At 46.6% G+C, this 19,989-nt stretch overlaps 2 protein-coding genes across 6 annotated transcripts in view; one reads left to right on the plus strand and one right to left on the minus strand.

The window, feature by feature from the left end:
- ESYT3 (extended synaptotagmin 3) overlaps positions 1 to 19,989 on the plus strand; it is a 74,238-nt gene that overhangs the window by 42,979 nt on the left and 11,270 nt on the right. For 4 of the 5 annotated variants that reach the window (XM_075000847.1, XM_075000846.1, XM_075000845.1 and 1 more), the window contains 7 exons: positions 3,719 to 3,784; positions 11,322 to 11,408; positions 11,835 to 11,984; positions 13,423 to 13,838; positions 15,736 to 15,834; positions 16,836 to 16,967; positions 19,379 to 19,484. In XM_075000847.1, coding sequence (XP_074856948.1) covers positions 3,719 to 3,784; positions 11,322 to 11,408; positions 11,835 to 11,984; positions 13,423 to 13,838; positions 15,736 to 15,834; positions 16,836 to 16,967; positions 19,379 to 19,484 — 1,056 coding nt within the window. Of the gene's footprint in view, positions 1 to 3,718; positions 3,785 to 11,321; positions 11,409 to 11,834; positions 11,985 to 13,422; positions 13,839 to 15,735; positions 15,835 to 16,835; positions 16,968 to 19,378; positions 19,485 to 19,989 lie in introns of those variants that run through there. The other variant, XR_012646372.1, reaches the window with a different exon arrangement.
- The window catches only part of CEP70 (centrosomal protein 70), a 33,074-nt gene continuing 29,937 nt past the window's right edge, over positions 16,853 to 19,989 (minus strand). The window contains exon 19 of the mRNA XM_075000853.1: positions 16,853 to 16,924. The gene's annotated coding sequence lies outside the window, so the exon portion shown is untranslated. The remainder of the gene's footprint in view (positions 16,925 to 19,989) is intronic.

The raw sequence follows: 19,989 nt of genomic DNA on the forward strand, positions 1-19,989 counted from the left end.
TACAATAAGAGGATCCAGCCATTGGACTAATTCCTACCCTCATATCCATTCCTGTAATGCTGTCTTCTCTTATGGTGTCCCTTTCAGTCCAATCTCTGCAAACTTCATCTTTCCAAAATGAGGTAATGGGCATCTTCCTTTTTCTCAGAAGTGGTCATGGCCATCCTGTTTGCTTTAAACTCTAGTCTAACCCCTTTCTCTCAGGCTACCTCTACAAGAGAAGCCTCTGTTGACAGAAGCCACAGTTGGAAATTATTTCCTGGCAAAACTTCTGTTGACAGATCATGTCTAAACCTACAAGCAGATAGAGCAATCTGCTCTGTCGATAGAGAGCACCCAGACTGCCAAGCCCTCTCTCAACAGAACAGCTGACCGGAAGCTCTGCAGACAGGACTGTCTGGTGAACTGGAAGCCCTGCCTGTTGACAAAAGGGCTCTGGAGCATCTACGTGGCTGTTTTGTCAACAGAACAATGTTGACAGAGGTGTTACCCCTGAATGGGGAGAGGTATAATGTCATTGGATGTGCCGGGTTTTGTTGACAAAATGCATTTTGCGTGTAGACGCGATGTGTCTTTCCCTGACAAAGACCAGTTTTGCCAGGAAAAGCCACTTGTGCAGATGTAGCCTTAGTGTGTTAGAGGTGTTTCCAAAACTACCCACCACATTGAGCAGCTCCTTTTACTTCTTATTTCCCATACTTCTGAAATATTTGTTTCTGTTGCAATTCAAAGGTGGTGTCCGTAAAGCCTGCCTCTTGACTTCTATGTAATCAGACCAAGACGCATCTTTTCAATTATATCTGCTTACTCTTCTTTCAAACCAACTCTACATCCATCCTGTGGAATCTTGAGTTAACCCTGTTGCTGTTTGTTTCAGCTTCGATGTGCTGAATTAACCAACGTACACTAAGACTTCTGCATTACTGTGCCCATTGGATTCAGTTCTGCTTCCCTTCAGGCTCATTCCTATGCCATTTTTTGTAATCATATGCTGAAAAATCAACTCTGTTTTTCTCATCTGTCTCTTCCATCCACTCATCTTATTTTGGTCACTCCACAGTGGGTAGTAGATACTTTTATTGCCTATGCTAGTGTTTTTCATTCACTTATCTGTGGACTGCCACTGGACTCTGTCTCCCTGACCAATGGTTAGGAAAGGCAGCAAGCTGGTTCCTGGTAATGCAAAGGTAGAGAAACACTAACCTATACTACACTAAGGCCATGTCTACACTAGCCCCCTTCTTTGATGGGGGCATGGAAATGACACGGACCAGGGAAAATCAATGAGATGCTGCCATGCATATGCAGCACCACATTAGTATAATGGCAGCCACGCAGATTTCAAAGCTGCTAACTTTGAAGTGCTGACAGGCAGTGTAGATGTTGGTGCTTCAAAATACGTGCCCAATTTTGAAATTTCCTTACTCCCAATATGCATGGCAGTGCCTAATTGTTGTTCCCTGGTCCGTGTCATTTCCATGCCCCCTTCAAAGAAGGAGGGCTAGTGTAGACACGGTCTAAGTGGAGTATCTTGCACAGCCCTAGTTAAAACAGAATGTTACGCAAGCCCCTTAGCATTCAGGAGAGGGTGCTGATGTGAGCGATAATGTTTCTGAGTTGGAAACAATAGTCCATGGGTCAGTGTTCCCTCTAATTTTTTTCTGTCCCTGTGTGGAATAAATTTTGCTGTGTGCACCACCAATAGAAATGCATGCTGCTGGCTGTGGGCCACTGTAGGCATTCTGCTAACCAGCTGGGGGATACCTGACTCTCTCCTGGGTGGCCACTCAAGCATTCAGCTTACAGGGAATGCTTTCATGAGGGCCTGTGGGTTTTTCCCCATCCTGCTGCTGGAGGCTCAGTGTTTTCCATCATGGGAAGGAACTCTCTTCCATTGCGAAAGTGCATCTTGTCACGAAGTTTCAAGGGGCTGTACCTCCAGCTGTGTATACAATGAATCCAGATCCTGGGAAAATCCCCTTGGTGGGACCTGACTCCATGTGGGCAGCTTAACAAAACAAAACAGCAGTCACATAGCACTTCAAAGACTAGCAGAATAACATATTAGGTGATGAGCTTTCATGGGGCAGACCCATTTCAGATCTGGAGATAGTGCTGAAAGGGAATTGGTATGATGATTATACAACAGATACAAACAAAAATGAAATGAAAACTCATAAATCAGGTACATAGGAAGAAGTGTGGGGTGAAGCGGGGGAGGAGGGGAGAAGAAAATTACTGACTTCAAGTGTCTGTTATGTTATGTGACTTGCCTGAGATCACTACAAATAGCCAAATATGGGGAAGCTGTCTTTGTAATGCATGAGGTAATGGCTATCTCCTTTGAGGCAAAGGAGCAAAGTATCGATTTTGAGCATAAACTCCCAGTTCAGATGTTTCCCTTTGGAATCTGGTGTTTTAGTCTCTTTTTGTAAGGTGCATATTCTCAGGTCTTTAGTAGTATGGCCCACTCCATTGAAATGCTCAATAACAGATTTGTGTATTCAGATTCCTAATGTCTGATTTGTTCATTCATTCTCCGGCAAAGTGATTGTCCAGCCTGTCCAATATACATAGCAGAGGGGCATTGCTGGCACATGGTGACCTCAACATCATTGGTGGAGGTACAGGAGTATGAACCCCTGCTCCTGTAACTGCTATGATTAGGTTCAGTGATGGTGTTTCTGGAGTAAGTATGTGGTCAAAGCTGGCTATGAGGTTTGTTGCAAGGAAAAGCTCCAGGATTATTATTAGTGTGGTAGGAACAGGAAAATTCTCACTACCAACCACAGAAGTTAGGTGGTGGTTTGTAAGAGAGTACAGGCCTCTCACCCAGAGCCTCTTGGCATGTAGCATCATGTTTCAGTATAGGTTGTAGGTTGCTGATAGTGTGCTGGATGGGTTTGAGTTTGGGGCTATAGGTAATGAAAAGAGGTGTTCTGTTATTGACCTTCTTGGGCCTATCTAGAAGTAGCTGTTTTCTGGATATTCATCTGGCCCTGTCAGTCTTTTTTACAGTGGGTAGGTGTATGACTGTGGGTCTCTTTACTGAGAGGGAGAATGTTTGGGGTTTTTTCCCCCTCCCTCGTCTTCCCTCCCAGAAACCTGCTGCACATGAATACCTGCCATCTATTTAAATGCAGAATGCACAAGAGTTTGACTTAAATATGAAAGTTGGATGGCGGAAGATCAAAATATGGTGTTCAAGTTATAGCTCGGCAGCAAGCCATGCAAATCCAGAACTTTGAAAACTACCTAAGAATGGTCCGGAATGTAACTTGAATTTGTTCAAACTAACATGTGATTTACATGATGCTTTCATAACATTTTTCCTTCCTTACCCCATATGCTGCCTTCCCTTCCCCATAAAGTTATTGAGTTTGTGCTAAACTGACTGAATTGTAGAATATGGTGCAAAAACAGCTGAGTACTATCTGGTGTCAGGACGTGGCCATGCTACTTTTTGGTGGGAGGGACCCCCAAATGAAGAGTGCCGTTAAACATTTAGAGTGAGACTTAGGAGAGCTGGCTGCTTAATTCCTGTTAATTTTAATGGCTTTAGCTTGCCCAAATCTCAGCCTAAAAGTAAAGTTAGGTTGCTTTTTCTTCCCAGCTAAATATTGCAGATGAGCTAAAGCAGAAATGGCTTTGTAGTGCTGGCTGACCATGACTAATAACTAACTGCCTTCTCTCCATCTATTTGAAAAATGTGAAATAGAAGATGGACCGAGACCCTTCCTCCTACGTCCTGCTCACAGTGGGTGACAGAACTCAGAAGAGCAAGGTGAGAGGCTGTTGAATCTTCAAGCACTGCTTCTTACGTGAAGCTGTTTTTGATGCTTAGTTGACTTCAGTGTAACTAGTGAAAGTGATCCATCAGAACTGTACACAGAACACAGCTGTGTGGGATACAGATTCCACAGACAGGATTGCAATACTTCAAGCTTGACTTTTGGTTTGTGTTTCAAATGAGCTTGAATTTAGAGGTGGTGGTTCTTCTTCGAGTGTCCCCGTGGGTGCTCCACATTAGGTGTTGGGCTCGCCCGGCGCCGCAGATCGGATCTTCCAAGCAGTTTCTGCCAGACCGCGCATGCGCCGGTGCGCGCCACTCCCCCGCGCGCTCGCGGCCACGTGCGCGATCCGGTCCCCGCCAGTTCCTCTTAACCGCCGTCGGCTGCAGACGGAATCCGACTAGGCTAAGGCCAAATAGCGTATTCAATGACTTTAACTGTTTTTCTTTCAAAGTTTTTTTCAGATACTTAGGCTGCTATGAGTTAGCCGGTTGTTATTTTGCAAAAAAAAAAAAAAAAAAAAGAGAGAATGAACAACAACAAACAAACTACGAGCGGGACAGCTTCAGCCAGTCCCAGTAACAACCGCCGGAGGCCAGGAGCTACGGCCATCAGCCCTCCTGCTGAGGCAGGCCATCCGACGGGGAAAACAGCACAGGGAAGGTGCTAAGTACCCACTTAATAAAACTCAAAGACTCACCAACAATGTCCTCTTCAGGCTTTAAAAAATGTGAGTCCTGCCGAGAGGCGATTAAGGAGAGACAGGGAGATGTGGCTTAAAATGCTGCTTTGGATAAGGCCCTCCAGCCAGACGTGCGGGAGCGGCCGCAGCAGGAGAGACCCTCCGGGGCCCATAAAAGGAAAGCTGCCTCCCTCACTCCATCAGCGCACAAACGGAGGAAAGTCTCCCCAACCCGATCCCTGCCGGCAGCAACAGCGAGCGGGACAGGAGGAGCAAGCAGCCCCCAGCCGCAGCAACAGCTGATCGGCGGCGGCAGGGAGAGCCACGTGGAAGCGGCTCAGCCTCCGATAATCAGCCAGCCGCCCCGCACCGCAGGCAGGGCAGCGGCTTAAAACTGCTTTTCATAAGGCCCTCCAGCCAGACGTGCCGGAGCGGCCGCAGCAGGAGGGACCCTGCGGGGCCCATAAAAGGAAAGCTGCCAAAAACGGAGGAAAGCCTCCCCAGCCCGATCCCTGCCGGCAACAATAGCGAGCGGGACGGGAGGAGCGAGCAGCCCCCAGCCGCAGCAACAGCTGATCGGCGGCGGCACGGAGAGCCACGTGAAAGCGGCTCAGCCTCCGATAATCAGCCAGCCGCCCCGCACCGCAGGCAGGGCGGCGGCTAAACAAGCGCCGGTACCGGCGGCACCACAGGCAGCGGCACTGACCCCCGGAGAACCGGCGGTGCAGAGCGCGCAGGCACGCAGCCTGCAGGCACCGGAGCACACCGCACCTGCGGCACCGCCCTCCAGCGTGCCGAGCTCGGTGCACACGGGGCCGGAATCCCCTGTACGTCAGGGGGCAGAGTTACCTCCTCAAGGGAGGGGGAAGGCTGCACACAAGAGGAGACATTGCAGCCCCTCTCCGCACAGGGCTGTGGAGTTGCTTTCTCACAGCCCTCCGCTTATGTTACAGACTCCAACCAGAAGGCAGGGGTCCCCCCTAGCCTACCCGGAGCCCCCTTCTCCATTTTTTGCAACCAGCCTCACCCTGGCTGGGACCACCTTCACCCTTCCTGGGGTTTTGAACCGCTGGACTATTATGCAAAATCGCTCTCTCCAGCCCTCCCCCAGACGCAGAGGGTATGCACCAAGGGAGTGGTCTAGGTCACCTTCCCAAGAACAGTGCCTATACTGCCATGGTCGCCCCTACCACGCGGGGCATAGACACCATCGGCTATCTACCAGGGAAAGATCCCCACAAACGATCTCGTACCCCCGAGGGCAATTGCGACCGGGGACAGAGACTCAAGCATCTCAGGGGGGACTGGTTATGGAACCCCGAGATTTTCCCTCGCAAACCTCTAGTGAGAGGGTGTACCATCACCAGCAGGAACCGGAAGGGTCCACAGAGACGTATCCCAGTGGTTCCTCGCTCTCCTCCCCGGATAAGGCTACGGCCCCAGGGGACGTCCATCCTCCGGACGATCTCAAACAGTTCCAAGAGCTGTTTTACGAGGGTGGCCTTCACGCAAGGCATCCAGACAGCTAAGGTGCAAGAGAAACACCATAAGCTCCTCAAAAATCTCAGACCTCCGGCCTCCTCCAAAATAGCAATACCGCTTAATGACGCAATCTTGGAGTCTGCCACTATGATATGGCAGACTCCTGCGACTATTCCGCCTGTCCACAAGAGAGCGGGGGAAAAAAAAAAAAAAAAAAACAACTTCGTGCCGACAAAGGGCACGGAGTTCCTGTTCAGCCACCCACAACCAAATTCCTTGGTGGTGGAGTCGTCGCAATGTGGGGGAACAGACAAACATGCCAAAAAGCTAGAGCTGTTGGGCAGAAAGGTCTACTCCTCCTCCACTCTACTGTTGCGAATGGCAAATTACGCAGCGCATCTAGCGAACCATAATTTCGATAACCACATTAGGTTAACCTCCCTCATGGACTCGCTTCCAGAGGGCAAGAAACCAGTGCTCAAGGCCATCATGCAAGAAGGCTACGCGGCCTCGAGGACGGGAGTTCAGATCGCCCTGGATGTTACGGACTCAGCAACAGCGTCCCCAGTACCACAGGGGTTACGAGCAAGGGTGACATCAACAGCACCAGCAGTACAGAACTCCCAGGCGTCGTTCCCAACACAGCCGTGTGTCCTCGGGGCAGGGCCAAAGGCCACAAGTTTGACACACAGATCCAGGGCTGCGCCATCACTACCGTCGCAAGGTCATCCGAAGCGGTTATTCCACCATCGCCTCCGACCATTCTATAACCAGTGACGAAGGATCACCACAGACAAATGGGTGCTGGAGATCATAGCCACGGGGTACGCCACCCCCTTCCAGTCGCTCCCACCGCCATGACCTCCACCCAGGCCCCACCTCCAGGAGGCCTCCCACGTGGCGAGGCTCAAGCAGGAGGTAGACCATCTCATGCTCATAGGTGCAGTGGAAAGAGTGCTGGAGCAACTGCAAGGGAGAGGGTTCTACTCCAGGTACTTCCTCACGGGGAAAAAGACAGGAGGCGGGAGGTCCATCTTAGATTTTCGAGGCCTCAGCCGGTACCTGCGCAAGCAACGCTTTCGGATGATCACAATCGCCTCCATCCTTACAGCACTATACGATGGAGATTGGTTCGCAGCCCTCGACTTATAAGACGCGTATTTTCACATAACTATTCATCCGGCTCACCTACGATTCCTCTGGTTTCTCATGGTAGGCAAAGAACATTTTCAATACAAGGTCCTACCGTTTGGCCTCTCCTCGGCCTCCAGAGTCTTCACCAAGCCCTCGGCAGTGGTGTCAGCCTACCTGCACAGACAGGGGGTATTTATATTCCAGTATCCGGATGACTGCCTACTCAAAGGGGCCTCGAAGGAGGAGGTACTACGCATAATATGCGTCACAACAGGCACGTTCTCTCGCTCGGCCTGGTTATCAATCTGACAAAATCAAAGATAGACCCCACGCAGGACATAGAGTTCGTAGGGGCACACATAAATTCTATTACAGCGAGGGCGTATCTACCAGAGACTCCCTTTCGGACCGTTGGCTCCCTCGTGCAAGTCTTCACCTTCAGCCCTACGGTGCTGGTTCTGACGTGCTTACAGCTGCTGGGCCACATGGCAGCAGCGGCGTTCGTACAACAGAACGCCAGGTTACACATGCGCAGCATGCAGCACTGGCTTGCGAGCGTATACAACCCGGCAGCACACACTGTTCACAGGGTGGCGTCGCCCACAACAGAGGTGCGCAAATCCCTGCAATGGTGGGTAAACCCCGAGAACCTGCTAACAGGGGTACCCTTCCACCAACCACACATATTGGTTTTTCTTACTACAGACACCTCCCTCATAGGGTGGGGAGCACACATGGGCGAAGAGGTGACGCAAGGGCTGTGGTCCTCCACGGAGCAGTCACTGCACACAAATATACTGGAGCTCAGAGTAGTGTTCAACGCCTGCAGACACTTTCGAGACCATATAGAAGGCAAAGTAGTCGGGATCAGTATAGACAATACCTCCACCATGTTTTATATGAATCGGCAAGGAGGAGCTCGGTCCCGTGCCTTATGTGCAGAAGCAGTCCGGTCGTGAAACTGCTGCGTCGCCAACAATATAACCCTGGAAGCTTCGTACTTCCCAGGCGCTCACAATGTGCAGGCAGACCAGCTGAGCAGGCGTTTCGCACTCACGCACGAGTGGCAGATCCGTCCCGATCTGCTGCAACCGATTTTTCACGCATGGGGTTTTTCCCCAGATAGACCTGTTTGCTACTCAGCACAACAAGAAGTGCCCACGATTCTGCTCCAGGGCAGGACTGGGACGGGGGTCCCTGGGGGACGCCTTCGCGATCTCTTGGAGGGGCCCCCTGCTTTACGCTTTCCCTCCCACAGTGCTCATCCACAAGGTGTTGCAGAAAGTCAGGAGGGAAGGAGCCTGAATGATCCCGATAGTCCCAACGTGGGATCGACAGCAATGGTTCCCCCTACTCCTGCGCATGTCGGACCGGCCACCGATGCCCCTTCCGGTGGCGCCGGATCTGCTCCCGCAAGCCCAGGGGTCCATAGTGCATCCGCACCCCCAAGGCCTGCGACTACAAACGTGGTTAATCCATGGCTCAGCTCCCTAGAGAGCACATGTCCGGAGGAAGTGCAGCAAGTCCTAGAAAGTAGCAGGAGGACTTCCACCAGGAAGACCTACAAGCAGAAATGGACTCGCTTTACGGCATGGTGTTCTACCAAACAGCTAGCCCCCCTTTCGGTGCCTATGGCTGTGATATTAGAGTATTTACTGGACCTCAAGAGAGGAGGACTCTCGCTATCCTCGTTTAAGGTCCACCTTGCCGCCTTTTTGGCATTCACACACGGAGAGACAGGGCACACGGTGTTCGCCCATCCCATGGTTACCAGGTTCCTTAAAGGGCTGGTAAACCTATACCCCCCCCACCTCGGAAACCGCTTCCACCTTCGTGGAACTTGGACCTGGTGCTTAATGCGAAAAGGGGACCACCGTTCGAGCCTTTGGCCACGGTTTTCCCTCTGCCTCCTTATGATAAAGACAACCTCTCTTCTCGCAATCACGTCAGCTCGCAGGGTGAGCGAGCTTGCGGCAGTTATGGCAACGCCACCCTGCGCTGTTTTTTCCAAGGAGGCGGTAACCATACGGCTGCATCCAGCCTTTGTTCCTAAAGTTTCTTCTGAGCTTCATACTAACGAACCTATTGTTTACCCTCGTTTTATCCAAAGCCTCATAACTCTGACAAAGAGGCGCGCCTACGCCTCCTGGACGTGAGGAGGCGCTAGCTTTCTATATAGACAGGGCCAAGTCCTTCCAGAGAATGGATAGACTCCTAGTCTCTATCGCTCCCAAATCAAAAGGAGAATGTCTCTCTTCGCAGAGAATCTCGAAGCACATCGTATCTTGCATTAAAAAGTGCTACAAACTCAAAAAGACTCCTTTCCTGGCCATGCCCAGAACTCATTCCACTAGGGCGGTGGCAGCATCAACAGCCCTTTTTCAAGGGCGTTGCGCTAAAAGACATTTGCAGAGTGGCGACCTGGTCATCCTGTGACACCTTCGCCAAACATTACGCCCTTCACAGGGTATTCCAAGAGGATACCCGTCTCTCGACAGCGGTCCTCTCGGGGACAAGCTGCACATACTCCGATTACCCACCTCCTATCTTGGGTTACTGCTGGGTAGTCACCTAATGTGGAGCACCCACGGGGACACTCGAAGAAGAAAGAAAGGTTACTCACCGTAGTAACGGTGGTTCTTCGAGATGTGTCCCCGTGGGTGCTCCACTACCCGCCCATCCTCCCCGCTTCGGATCTCTGTTTAGTGTTTTGCAGGAGCATCTGAGGCGGTTGGTCAAGGAACTGGCGGGGACTGGATCGCGCACGTGGCCGGGAGCGTGCGGGGGAGTGGCGCGCACCGGCGCATGCGCGGTCCGGCAGAAACTGCTTGGAAGATCCGATCTGTGGCGCCGGGCGAGCCCGACACCTAATGTGGAGCACCCACGGGGACACATCTCGAAGAACCACCATTACTACGGTGAGTAACCTTTCTTTTTGGTTTGAGTTTTTATGTGTTTGGGTTTTTTTCTGTTGCACATACACATTTTGTGATCATATGGGCCAATACAACCTTTAGGAGACACAGGGCAAAGAACAATAGCTTCCCAAATTTTTCCATACTGTGTCTTGCATCTATGTAGTGTGGTCATTGCATGGCCACTGCCTGGCCCTAGTGGAAGGGGATATCTGCCCCCATCATTGGAATAAATGTTTCTTCCTGCTATATCTAAAATCTGTTCCCATCAGAGTCTGGTGTTTTTTTTTCTTTCACACTCAGCCAAATTAAAATCTTTTTCCGACTCTCCTCCTGACTCAATTTCCTCTTCAGAATAAAAATCCACTTGCAAGGAGTTCCTTTTCCTTTTAATCAGGTCTCATGAAGACTTAATAAAATACATGCTGAAGTCAGTCTTCCCCCACATTAACTCTGTTCTTACTGCCCTGCAGTCGCTTTCATCACCGATATATTTCTTTCCCCTTTAGACAACTCTGAACGAACCCCATTCCCCTGTGCACAACCTCAGTTTGCCTGAACTGAAATTGAAATATTGTCCTCTGTTGTCAGTTCCATCCAGTCCCTGAATCAAATGTCAAGGGTGTGGATGGAATTCCCCCTAATCCTTGTCCCTTCGGATCTCTCCAGCCCCTTCTCAGGTTCTTGCTTCAGTTCAGTTCTCACTCCTCTCCCTCATTCCCATCCAGTGAGCCCTGTTGGCAGAGGCAGTCGACTTTATGGAGCAGCCTCAGCAAAGGCCCTCCTGGCAGTCCCAACTCTATGCTTCTGAAGTGGTGGCTCACTTGAGAGCTGGCTACATCCCATGCTGACTATGGGTGTGCTTGTGTGAGCCCCAGGACCCAAGGATTTCTGCTCTGTGTCCTTCATTCTTATCTGCTGGCACTCTGTGGAATTCAGTGCTATGGACTGTAGAAGCCACGTCCTGTTATCTGGGAGGTTCCATTTGGAAGCAACTTGTTTGCTTTTTGTTTTGAAGGCAGAGAAAAATCCTGCAGGTTGTGGAAATCCTAGGCAGAGCCGTTTATAACCTGACTGACCTATCTTGGCACTCACGTGTTCTGCAGATCTTGTTCTGGCTTTGCCAGACAGAGATCTTGTTTCTGCCCGTGTGTGTGAACCTGGAAATTTCATGCTGTCTGGGTTGAATGTAATATGTGGATAAAACATGGCAATCGAGGCATTCCCAGTCCTACACTGTTGTGCTATGTCTAACCCCAATAAACACGTAAGACGAGGACAAAAAGCTAAAATACTCCAACCCCGTTCTTTCCATAGACCTGCAACTTCAGTAAAGACCCTGTGTGGAACCAGGCTTTCACATTCTTCATCCAAAGTGCTCAGTCTCAGTCGCTTCATTTGGAGGTGAGAATGGGTGTGCTTCCATTTCCTTCTCTGAATGTACAGTCTGCCTGTTACAGTGAATGGGATGCAGCTTTGATTGGGCTTCAGTCATGCATGTGCATTCTGGGATTTGTTTGAGCTGGAACGCAGTCCTTGGGTGGGTATGCTGCCTTTAGGGGAGAAGAGCTAAAGGGTTAATGAATTCTTCAGTCCCTGCAGAAACATCTGCCAGTTCTGCTGCTTTGGGTCCCTCTCTACTCAGATGTGCAGGATTTACCTTTAGAATACATTAATTGGTTGTGCTTTCTGGAATGTTTGTATGGCCAGTATTCATTAGTAGGCCCTACAATAAACAGGTCTGTTAAGTTAGTTCAAACTTGTAGCTTTGCTGTATATGTAATAAACACCATGCCCTGTCTTGCCTTCTAATAAACCTTTTCTTTCCAGATAAAAGATAAGGATCGGGAGAATGCGCTGGGAACCTTGGTTGTATGTCTCTCCCATGTGGTCAAGGATTCTGAGATGACACTTGATCGGAGATTTCAGCTGGACAATTCTGGTTTAGACAGTTCTATTAAGATGAAACTTGTGTTGCGGGTATGTAGTGTGTTTGTGTTTTTTCTTTCATATATGATCTTCTCTCTTCCCGCCTTCTCCCCTGGTGTGGAAACCTGACCTGTCCCTGAAATAAATCGATACATTGCTACTCTATGGCCTGCGTAGATAATTTTTTAAAACTCTGTGCACTCTAACAAATGCACAGTAGTTGCTAGGAGTAATGAAATTACGTGTTCAGTCTTTAACTTCAACTCAACAAACCAGAAGGGTAACACCCAAACTAAAATAATTGTATAGCCAGTGTAAATTTATACAAGAACTACATATTACTGAACTCGCATATGTCCTAGTCCTACCCAATAGCATAGGACTTTTTTACAAATTGCTATGAAGTATTTTCTTAAGCAGTATGTGTATATTTATCACTTAGCTGCTAGACTGGGGTAAAAAATTATGTAGCAATGGTACCTGCCACACAATTAAGATTGAAACTAGCGTCTCATTGTAAACGTCATTTTCCCCCTCTTAACTTCCCCTGAAACTGGTTGTTCTGAAACTTAATCTCATCCCAGCAAGAGTAAGTGTGTGAGTGCTTGTGCCATCCCTCTTTCCCTGGAAATGTTGGTTAGTCAGAATTTTGAAGTTATGGGTTCTTATTAAAGCCTAAAGTTGGGCTGCTGAAATGAATGTTCAGACACCTAAATATGTGACCTGACTTCTACAATGCTGAACACCCAGGAGCTCCAAGGATAGTTCAGGCCACTTCTATAAAGGCCTGAATTTGCATTTGTTAGCCTTCCACTGAATACGTCTGTCCCTGCTCTAGTACTGGCAATGGTGTTTTTACACACATTTTTTTCCTCTAAACTCTGTTAGGAAAGGTGGCCAGAGAACCTAGCAGGAATCAAGAGTGCTGTCGTGTTAGGTAGATACATTCTGCTTTAGACATATTTATTATGATGAGTCTTATGTTGCTGCTATTTTTTTTTTTTAAATCTTGTCAGGCAGCGACTTTTTTTGGTGTGTGTATGAAAGCACTTACTCTCTGTCTTCTCTGCTGAAATCAGGGTCCCATTTTCAGATGTGGGGGAGTGCCACAGAAACATCCAGCTATTCCAGTGTCTTTCAGGGCATCTATATAGCAGAGCTGTGATTAGAACCAAGTTTGTTGGTTTCAGTTCAGCACCTTAAGTACGACATCAGCCTTGAACTTGCATGAGAGAGAAGAGATGAAATTGGGAGGTGGGGGGGAGGAGTGTAAGCTACTGAGAGCAACTTCCTTCCCAGAGTTCGGCAAATGTCTTAAAAGCAGTAGTGGAAGCTCCATTGCTTTAGGAGTTCCTCGCTGTGCTATGAGACAGTATGTGCTGACTGGATGTTTCTAGGATAATGTAAAAGGAAATCCTTATTGTGCTATTCAGAATGATACACTAATATTCATCACTAGCTGACTTTTCTGTATCTCTCTTTGTTTTAGGCCTTGTACATCAAGGAACCTGAACCACAAAGCAACAATTCTAGCAATAATGCTTTGAACCAAGTTCCTGTACCTGCTACAGAGAAGGGTGGAAACCAATACAAAAGTCCCCTCCTAGCAACAATGGAACCCTCCAAAATCCCCCATGTGAGCAAAGGCTCTGGAGTACTGGAGTCAAAAGACGCCACAAAGGAGAGAAATCCAGACCTCATGCAGACTGGGAACCTAGCAGGCCCTGCAGTACATCAGATTACTGCTGAGCTTAATGCACCAACAGGTTCACAAAATCTGAAACCCCCACTATCGGTGACTCTGCCCCGAAGAGTACAGGAACGCAGTGCTGCCCCCAGTATTGCTTCAGTGAGCTCTCTTGCCTCTTCGTGCTTTGAACTAAGCCGTGGCAGTTTGACGTTTGAGTATGTATCTTCATGTCTGAATTGTGCTTTATCTGGACACCCTTCTTGTTATAGTCTTCCACCACACGTAAAGGAATATTTGTATCAGTTATAGGCTGAGGCCTCAAACACCAAAGATTTAGCCAGGAACTCAAATGAGCACTCCAGGAGCAAGTGAACTTCTGGGCTACGGCTATGCTACATTCCCCTTCTGAAAGAGGAATGCAGATAAAGCATGAGATTAGTAAATTAGCGCTTCTTTGCATTTTCAATCTCATGCCTCATTTGCATAATCTTACATGATCATGATTCTGGAAGAGGCTTTTCCAAAAACAGCTGTGTAGATGGGGTTCCTTCGGGGTGGGGTGAGGGGTGCCACCTGTCTACATGGCTGTTTGTTGGGGAAAAGCCTCTCCTGGAAGCGTAATTGCACGAGATTGGTAAATTAGCACTTCATTTGCATTTTTGATCTTCTTCATTTGCATTCCTTCTCTGAAAGGGGAATGTAGTGGAGCCATAGCCCTGGGGTCAAACTTAGATATGTGTGTAAGCAGATGCAGCTCTTTGCCTTTTTTTTCAGGGAATATTATCTCCTTACATGAGGGTTGATATTGCCTTTGTGCATTTAAGGCACTCTACAGGGTTCCACATAGCATGTCCCATGTCCCTTCTGTGAAGAGTATACTTGTACTCAAGGACAATAAACATATCCTTGGGATTAAATGGAGGGTAGATTTTCTACTTCAGTGCACACTAAAGCTCAATCTTGTGATGCAAACAGACTAAAAATCTAGTAGGTGTTGTCTATTTCCTACCCACGCTTCAAAAAGAAATAACTTTCAATGGTTTTTCATCATCAATGCGTGGATCATCTCATTAGGTGGCTGGAAAATTGAGATGGGGCCTGTGCTATAGGAAGTCAATGGGAGTCCTATGCATCTGGCTGTGTATAATCCCTTTATGTGAGCTGAAAGAAGTACATAAGTTTTTGTCAAAAGTGGTAGATGCTTCAAACTGGTTTCAGTTAAGTTTTAACTTTTTAAAGTCCAATACAGCCATACATCGGAAGTCAGTTTAAAATAGGAATTTCTTATGAATTTTTGCTGTAGGACAGTGCCATGTATGGGAACTGTATTGATAACATTCCAGGTGATGCATAGAGAGTTGACCACCCAAATTTAATCCACAGAACAGAAGATTTATACATGCATACTGTAGTTAGATTACTACTTTTAGTGAAGCATGTTCTGTTGTCCCTATGTACTACTAATACCAAGAGCAGATATTAATATAATAAACGCAGTGACTGTCCTCAACATTTTAAAGGAGTACTGTTTCTGGTAGAGGCCTTGTAAATTGCTCCTAAGTGCAGTGCTTTGAAAAACTGGGTTTCCATTACGCACAGTCAACCTGTGGAACTCCTTGCCCGAGGAGGCTGTGAAGGCCAGGACTCTATTAGGGTTTAAAAAAGAGCTTGATAAATTTTTGCAGGTTAGGTCCATAAATGGCTATTAGCCAGGGATAAAGTATGGTGCCCTAGCCTTCAGAACAAGGGCAGGAGATGGATGGCAGGAGATAAATCACTTGATCATTGTCTTCTGTTCTCCTTCTCTGGGGCACCTGGCATTGGCCACCGTCGGCAGATGGGATGCTGGGCTCGATGGACCTTTGGTCTGACCCAGTATGGCCATTCTTATGTTCTTATGACATATACTGTCTTGCTGGGAGAGGGTTTTTTTTCCCCAATGATAAACTGGAGTTCAGTGCGTTTTAATGTAGATTTTCCTTATGACTAATTCTTTTTCAACCAAAAATGAACCTCAACCCCGTGTCTCATAGCACATAGCATGTACTGATATTATGTATACATCCAGGGTTTTTCAGCTATTTGGCATCTGAACATATGACTGTCTTACAGTGAGGCTAATTTAACTGCGATGCCCCTGGGAGAGATCCAGCTAACAGTGCAATATGCTTCTTTGCGACGGAGTCTCATTGTGATGGTAAATGGTTGCAGGTAACACTCACTCACTGTCTGTATTTACCTATAATCTAAACGATATCTTTTCCCGTACATGTTAACGCTTCACTTCAGCATGTATCTCATGCAACACAGCCATGCTAATGTCACTGTAGGGAACATTTGCTGACTCAAACTGTGCAACTTTGCTAGGCACAAGAATGCAGAAATTGCATCTTAATTGAGTATTTTGTCTCTGATAGTGGCTGGTACTGCAGTTTTGTTGGAAAATGTTCCATAACTTTAGCACCCTAACAGGAAATAACCTGCCTGTACAGTACCTTTCTTACCACATAGATATATAGTGCTGTGTTTGTATAGGGAAGTTTCTACTGTGTTTTTCCCTGCCCTGCCCCAACCCAGCAGAGCTCTTCCCGCAGCCAACATTGGGTTTGCCCTGTTATACTTCGGATGTGTATTACAAGTTTCTGTTGAACTTTTTTCCAGCCCAAATTCTGCTTGCAGCCAGGCCTCTAGTTAACCTTAATAGCTGATATGTGCCCTGGGGTATTGGTCATGATTCTTCAAAAATAGATACCTACATTTTAATAACTTCATCCCGATGCAGCCACCAGAATGGCCTTATTTCTCAAACAGTGTGTCCAGCAACCAATGTTTTCTCTAACTTTTTTTCCATCTGTGGTCAGAATAAATATTATTTGCACCCAAGCATGTGCAGATGTGTACCACTAGTAGAAATACATACTGCTGGCTGTAGACACTCTGGTAATCAGCTGGGCTGCCCCTGAATCTCTCCGGGGCGTCACCCAAGAGCACAGCTTAGAGAATACCGGCAGCAGCTCACACTCAAGTCAGTGGGTTTAAACACTTTCTGTAATTGAATATGGAAGACCCAAAATCATTCCTTGTTCACAGACCAACCATCAAGACTGTTACTTTTTCATTCTGCAGCCCAAGGTTGGCCTGACTTTATTATGTAAATTTTGAAGGAGTCAGATGCTACTTACTGTATCAACACAGACTTGTTCTTTTTAAAGAAACTTGATGTCATCTTCTAATCATGGAGTAGATCCATATGTTCGTGTCTACCTGCTTCCAGATAAAAGATGGGCAAGTAGAAGGAAGACTACAGTTAAGAAAAAAACATTGGATCCCCATTATGATGAGAAGTAAGTAAGAAACTTAACAAATAGTTAACCCATTATTTTAAAGATTTGACTCAGTCTGCTTAATGAAATGGTTTGCATAGCTGTATGCATGTGTTACGCATAAAGAACTAGATGATACAAAGGCTTACAGCTTTTCTACAAAGGTTACTGTTAGGGGCTGGAATTTGCCAGTAAAGTTTGGCTTTCCCCATGTACACCAGTCTTCCCTGTATTTTTGGGGCAACCTAAGGTACTAAGTGACCCTCTACCTCAGTGGGCTGCAAAACCGTTGTAATCAAGACAGCCTCCTGGGCTAGGGCAGTATTGCTAACTGTGCTTCTGCACCTAAAATTTGCAGCATGTGCTAATTAAGCTGTAGCAGCGCTTTGATTCGATGCAGGGGAAGTGCATGGCTGTCAGTCAATGCTGTCTGCAGTCAGCTCACACCTCACTTCACTTGCGCTTACTTTACGTGCATGTTACATTAGTAATACAAGTAAGAAAAATCTACATGGACAGAAACTAGTGGAATCTGGCATCCCTGCATGTGGTAACAGTAAATAAAATATCTCATGGGCCAAACAGAGAACTTGGATGGGCTGCAGGTTGTCCACCACTCTTCTATGGCCATCCCTCCCTACTGCCTTTACAAAGTTCAGTAAATGCAGAATGCTGCTGTTTTGTCTCATAATTGATATGGTCCTCTTGTAGTCTCTCCCCGTTTTGCCTCTTGGATGTCAGTCTTTCTTGTGGTGCACCAAACCAGCGGAAGTCTCTTCATTCTAATTTTCTTTGAAGCCCACTGACTGCTTTTTCATTTCCACAAAGACTCAAGTCCTTGTTTTGAGGAATGGGCTTGTTGCATGTCTAAATTACAGTCTAGGTTGTAAACAATTTCATCCATTTGTATAGAGCTATCAACAATAGTGCTTAGAACACTGATAAAATTAAGAAAAACCTACTACTTGACCAACATTTTTTGAAAGTGACTTTGGGTTCCTTTATTTTTGGAGCCCACCTAGATACTGAAGGGGTGTTACAAAAATGGGGAGTCTCACGGGGAGCAGAACTATTTTAAAAAAATCTTAGACCTTGTCTTTCTTAATGCTCTGGAACTGTTTTACTCAACAGATGACTGCTGTGTATTTGCATCTCTGCTCCTTGAAAGCCACATCACTGTTGGGATCACGTCCTCTTCTCTCCCTTCCCTTCCCCCCTATAATATCATTTGTGCTGTACTACTGTATTTCACAAACAGCATTACATAGTATTCACTATGTTGAAACACTCCCTCTGGGAAAAACTATTTAGCCATACTACTTATCTTCGGCTGTGGCCACACTTGGCCAAAACTTCAAAATGTCCATGCAAATGGCCATTTCGAAGATTACTAATGAAGCGCTGAATTGAATATTCAGCGCTTCATTAGCATTAGGACGCTTGGCTCAGTGCGGCTACACGGGGTCCTTTCCAAAAGGACCCTGCTCCTTTCGAAACCCCCTTATTCCTCTCAGTGGTGGAGAATAAGGAGACTTCGAAAGGAGCAGAGTCCTTTCGAAAAGGACCCCTGTGTAGCCGCACGCTTTCGAAAGCGGTGCTTTGGAAGTGCTGCGGCCGGAAGCGTCCTAATGCTAATGAAGCACTGAATATTCAATTTAGCGCTTCATTAGTAATCTTCGAAATGGCCATTTTGAAGTTGTGGCCAAGTGTGGCCACAGCCTTCCATACATAACACCATAGACATAATTTTGTCTCTAGTCTTGTCTAGCATAAGTATGTACCAGAATTGTAACGGTCAGTTACCCTGCCTTCTTTTCCTTTATCATGCCTTAATTATGACATAGGGTTTGTTTTCCAGAATGTCTCTCCATGTGTGAGGGTTTGATTGTTGGCATCTTCTATTTGATGGTACATTTTGTCCTATCGACATTCTGATTCTGTGGGAGAAGAGATGTTCATAAGTAGCAGTTCATCCCAAAACCTGTCTTGTAGATTGCCTGTGTTCCCCTGCTGTGGTGGAAAGGGCTCATCAGCCCTCAAAGTGTTTGTTCTGTCATTGATCTAGAAAGTAATTGGTTGCAGCAATTAAGTTTTTAAAGTATGGAGATACTGTTACCACAGACTAGTTGTAGGACCTAATCTTCACTGAACAGGTAGGGTATGAACCTTAGAGTGGTTCAAGTTACACAGATCAATTACAGAACTCCTGTTTTAGACACTAAGGTTTGTATTTGAATGGATAGCAAGGTTCTCAATCTTTGATTACAATTCACTTTGTAGGGTATACCTTATTCTATAAAGCACAGGCATGCTATAACTTTAACAATACTAATTTGTTCTCATGGGTGCTTGTAGGTGTGTTGTGTTTGGGTTTTCCTATTACTGTTTTGATTCTGGTCTTTTAAAATGCACTTTTTGAAAACTTGTTTTAGATTTGAATTTTTTGAATCTTTGGAAGAAGTTAAGAAAAGGACACTAGATGTTGCAGTGAAAAATAAAATATCGTTTATTTCACGTGAAAGAAGGGAATTGGGAAAAGTAAGTTAAACTATGAAGCTCTATGTAGTGTTAACCATGTGTTTAGTCTTTTCCTTAGAAGATGCTTGTACATCTGTTCATACTCTAACTTTTGTATAAGACTTACATTTGAAATGCCTTTTCTGGCCCTCAGTGCCTGAAATCTTTATTACATGTGCTACTAAATTGTAGTTCTGGCAGTTAGGGCAGGCTAGAGAACAATATCGGTGAAAATTTGTTTTGCATTTTGGAAGTGTTTGTGCCAAACAGAATAAACTCACTCTTTTCTAGAAATGAAATTTTGCAATACTTTTTTTTAGTACAGAGCAAAATATTTCCACTGCAAAATATGCCCCCTTGCTGACAATGAACCTGGGTTCCCCAGTAACTTACCTGATAGGTTGCTGAAGTATTGGGAATAACATTTAAACTTTTTCTGGTTTAAGAACTCCCATGCAGAAGAGTGAATTTTGTCAGCCACAGTGATGGAAAATAACAGTTGCGCTCAGTGCTGAGGTTTAACAAA

Source organism: Carettochelys insculpta, chromosome 8, assembly GCF_033958435.1.
Source record: "Carettochelys insculpta isolate YL-2023 chromosome 8, ASM3395843v1, whole genome shotgun sequence".
NCBI lineage: Eukaryota > Metazoa > Chordata > Testudines > Carettochelyidae > Carettochelys > Carettochelys insculpta.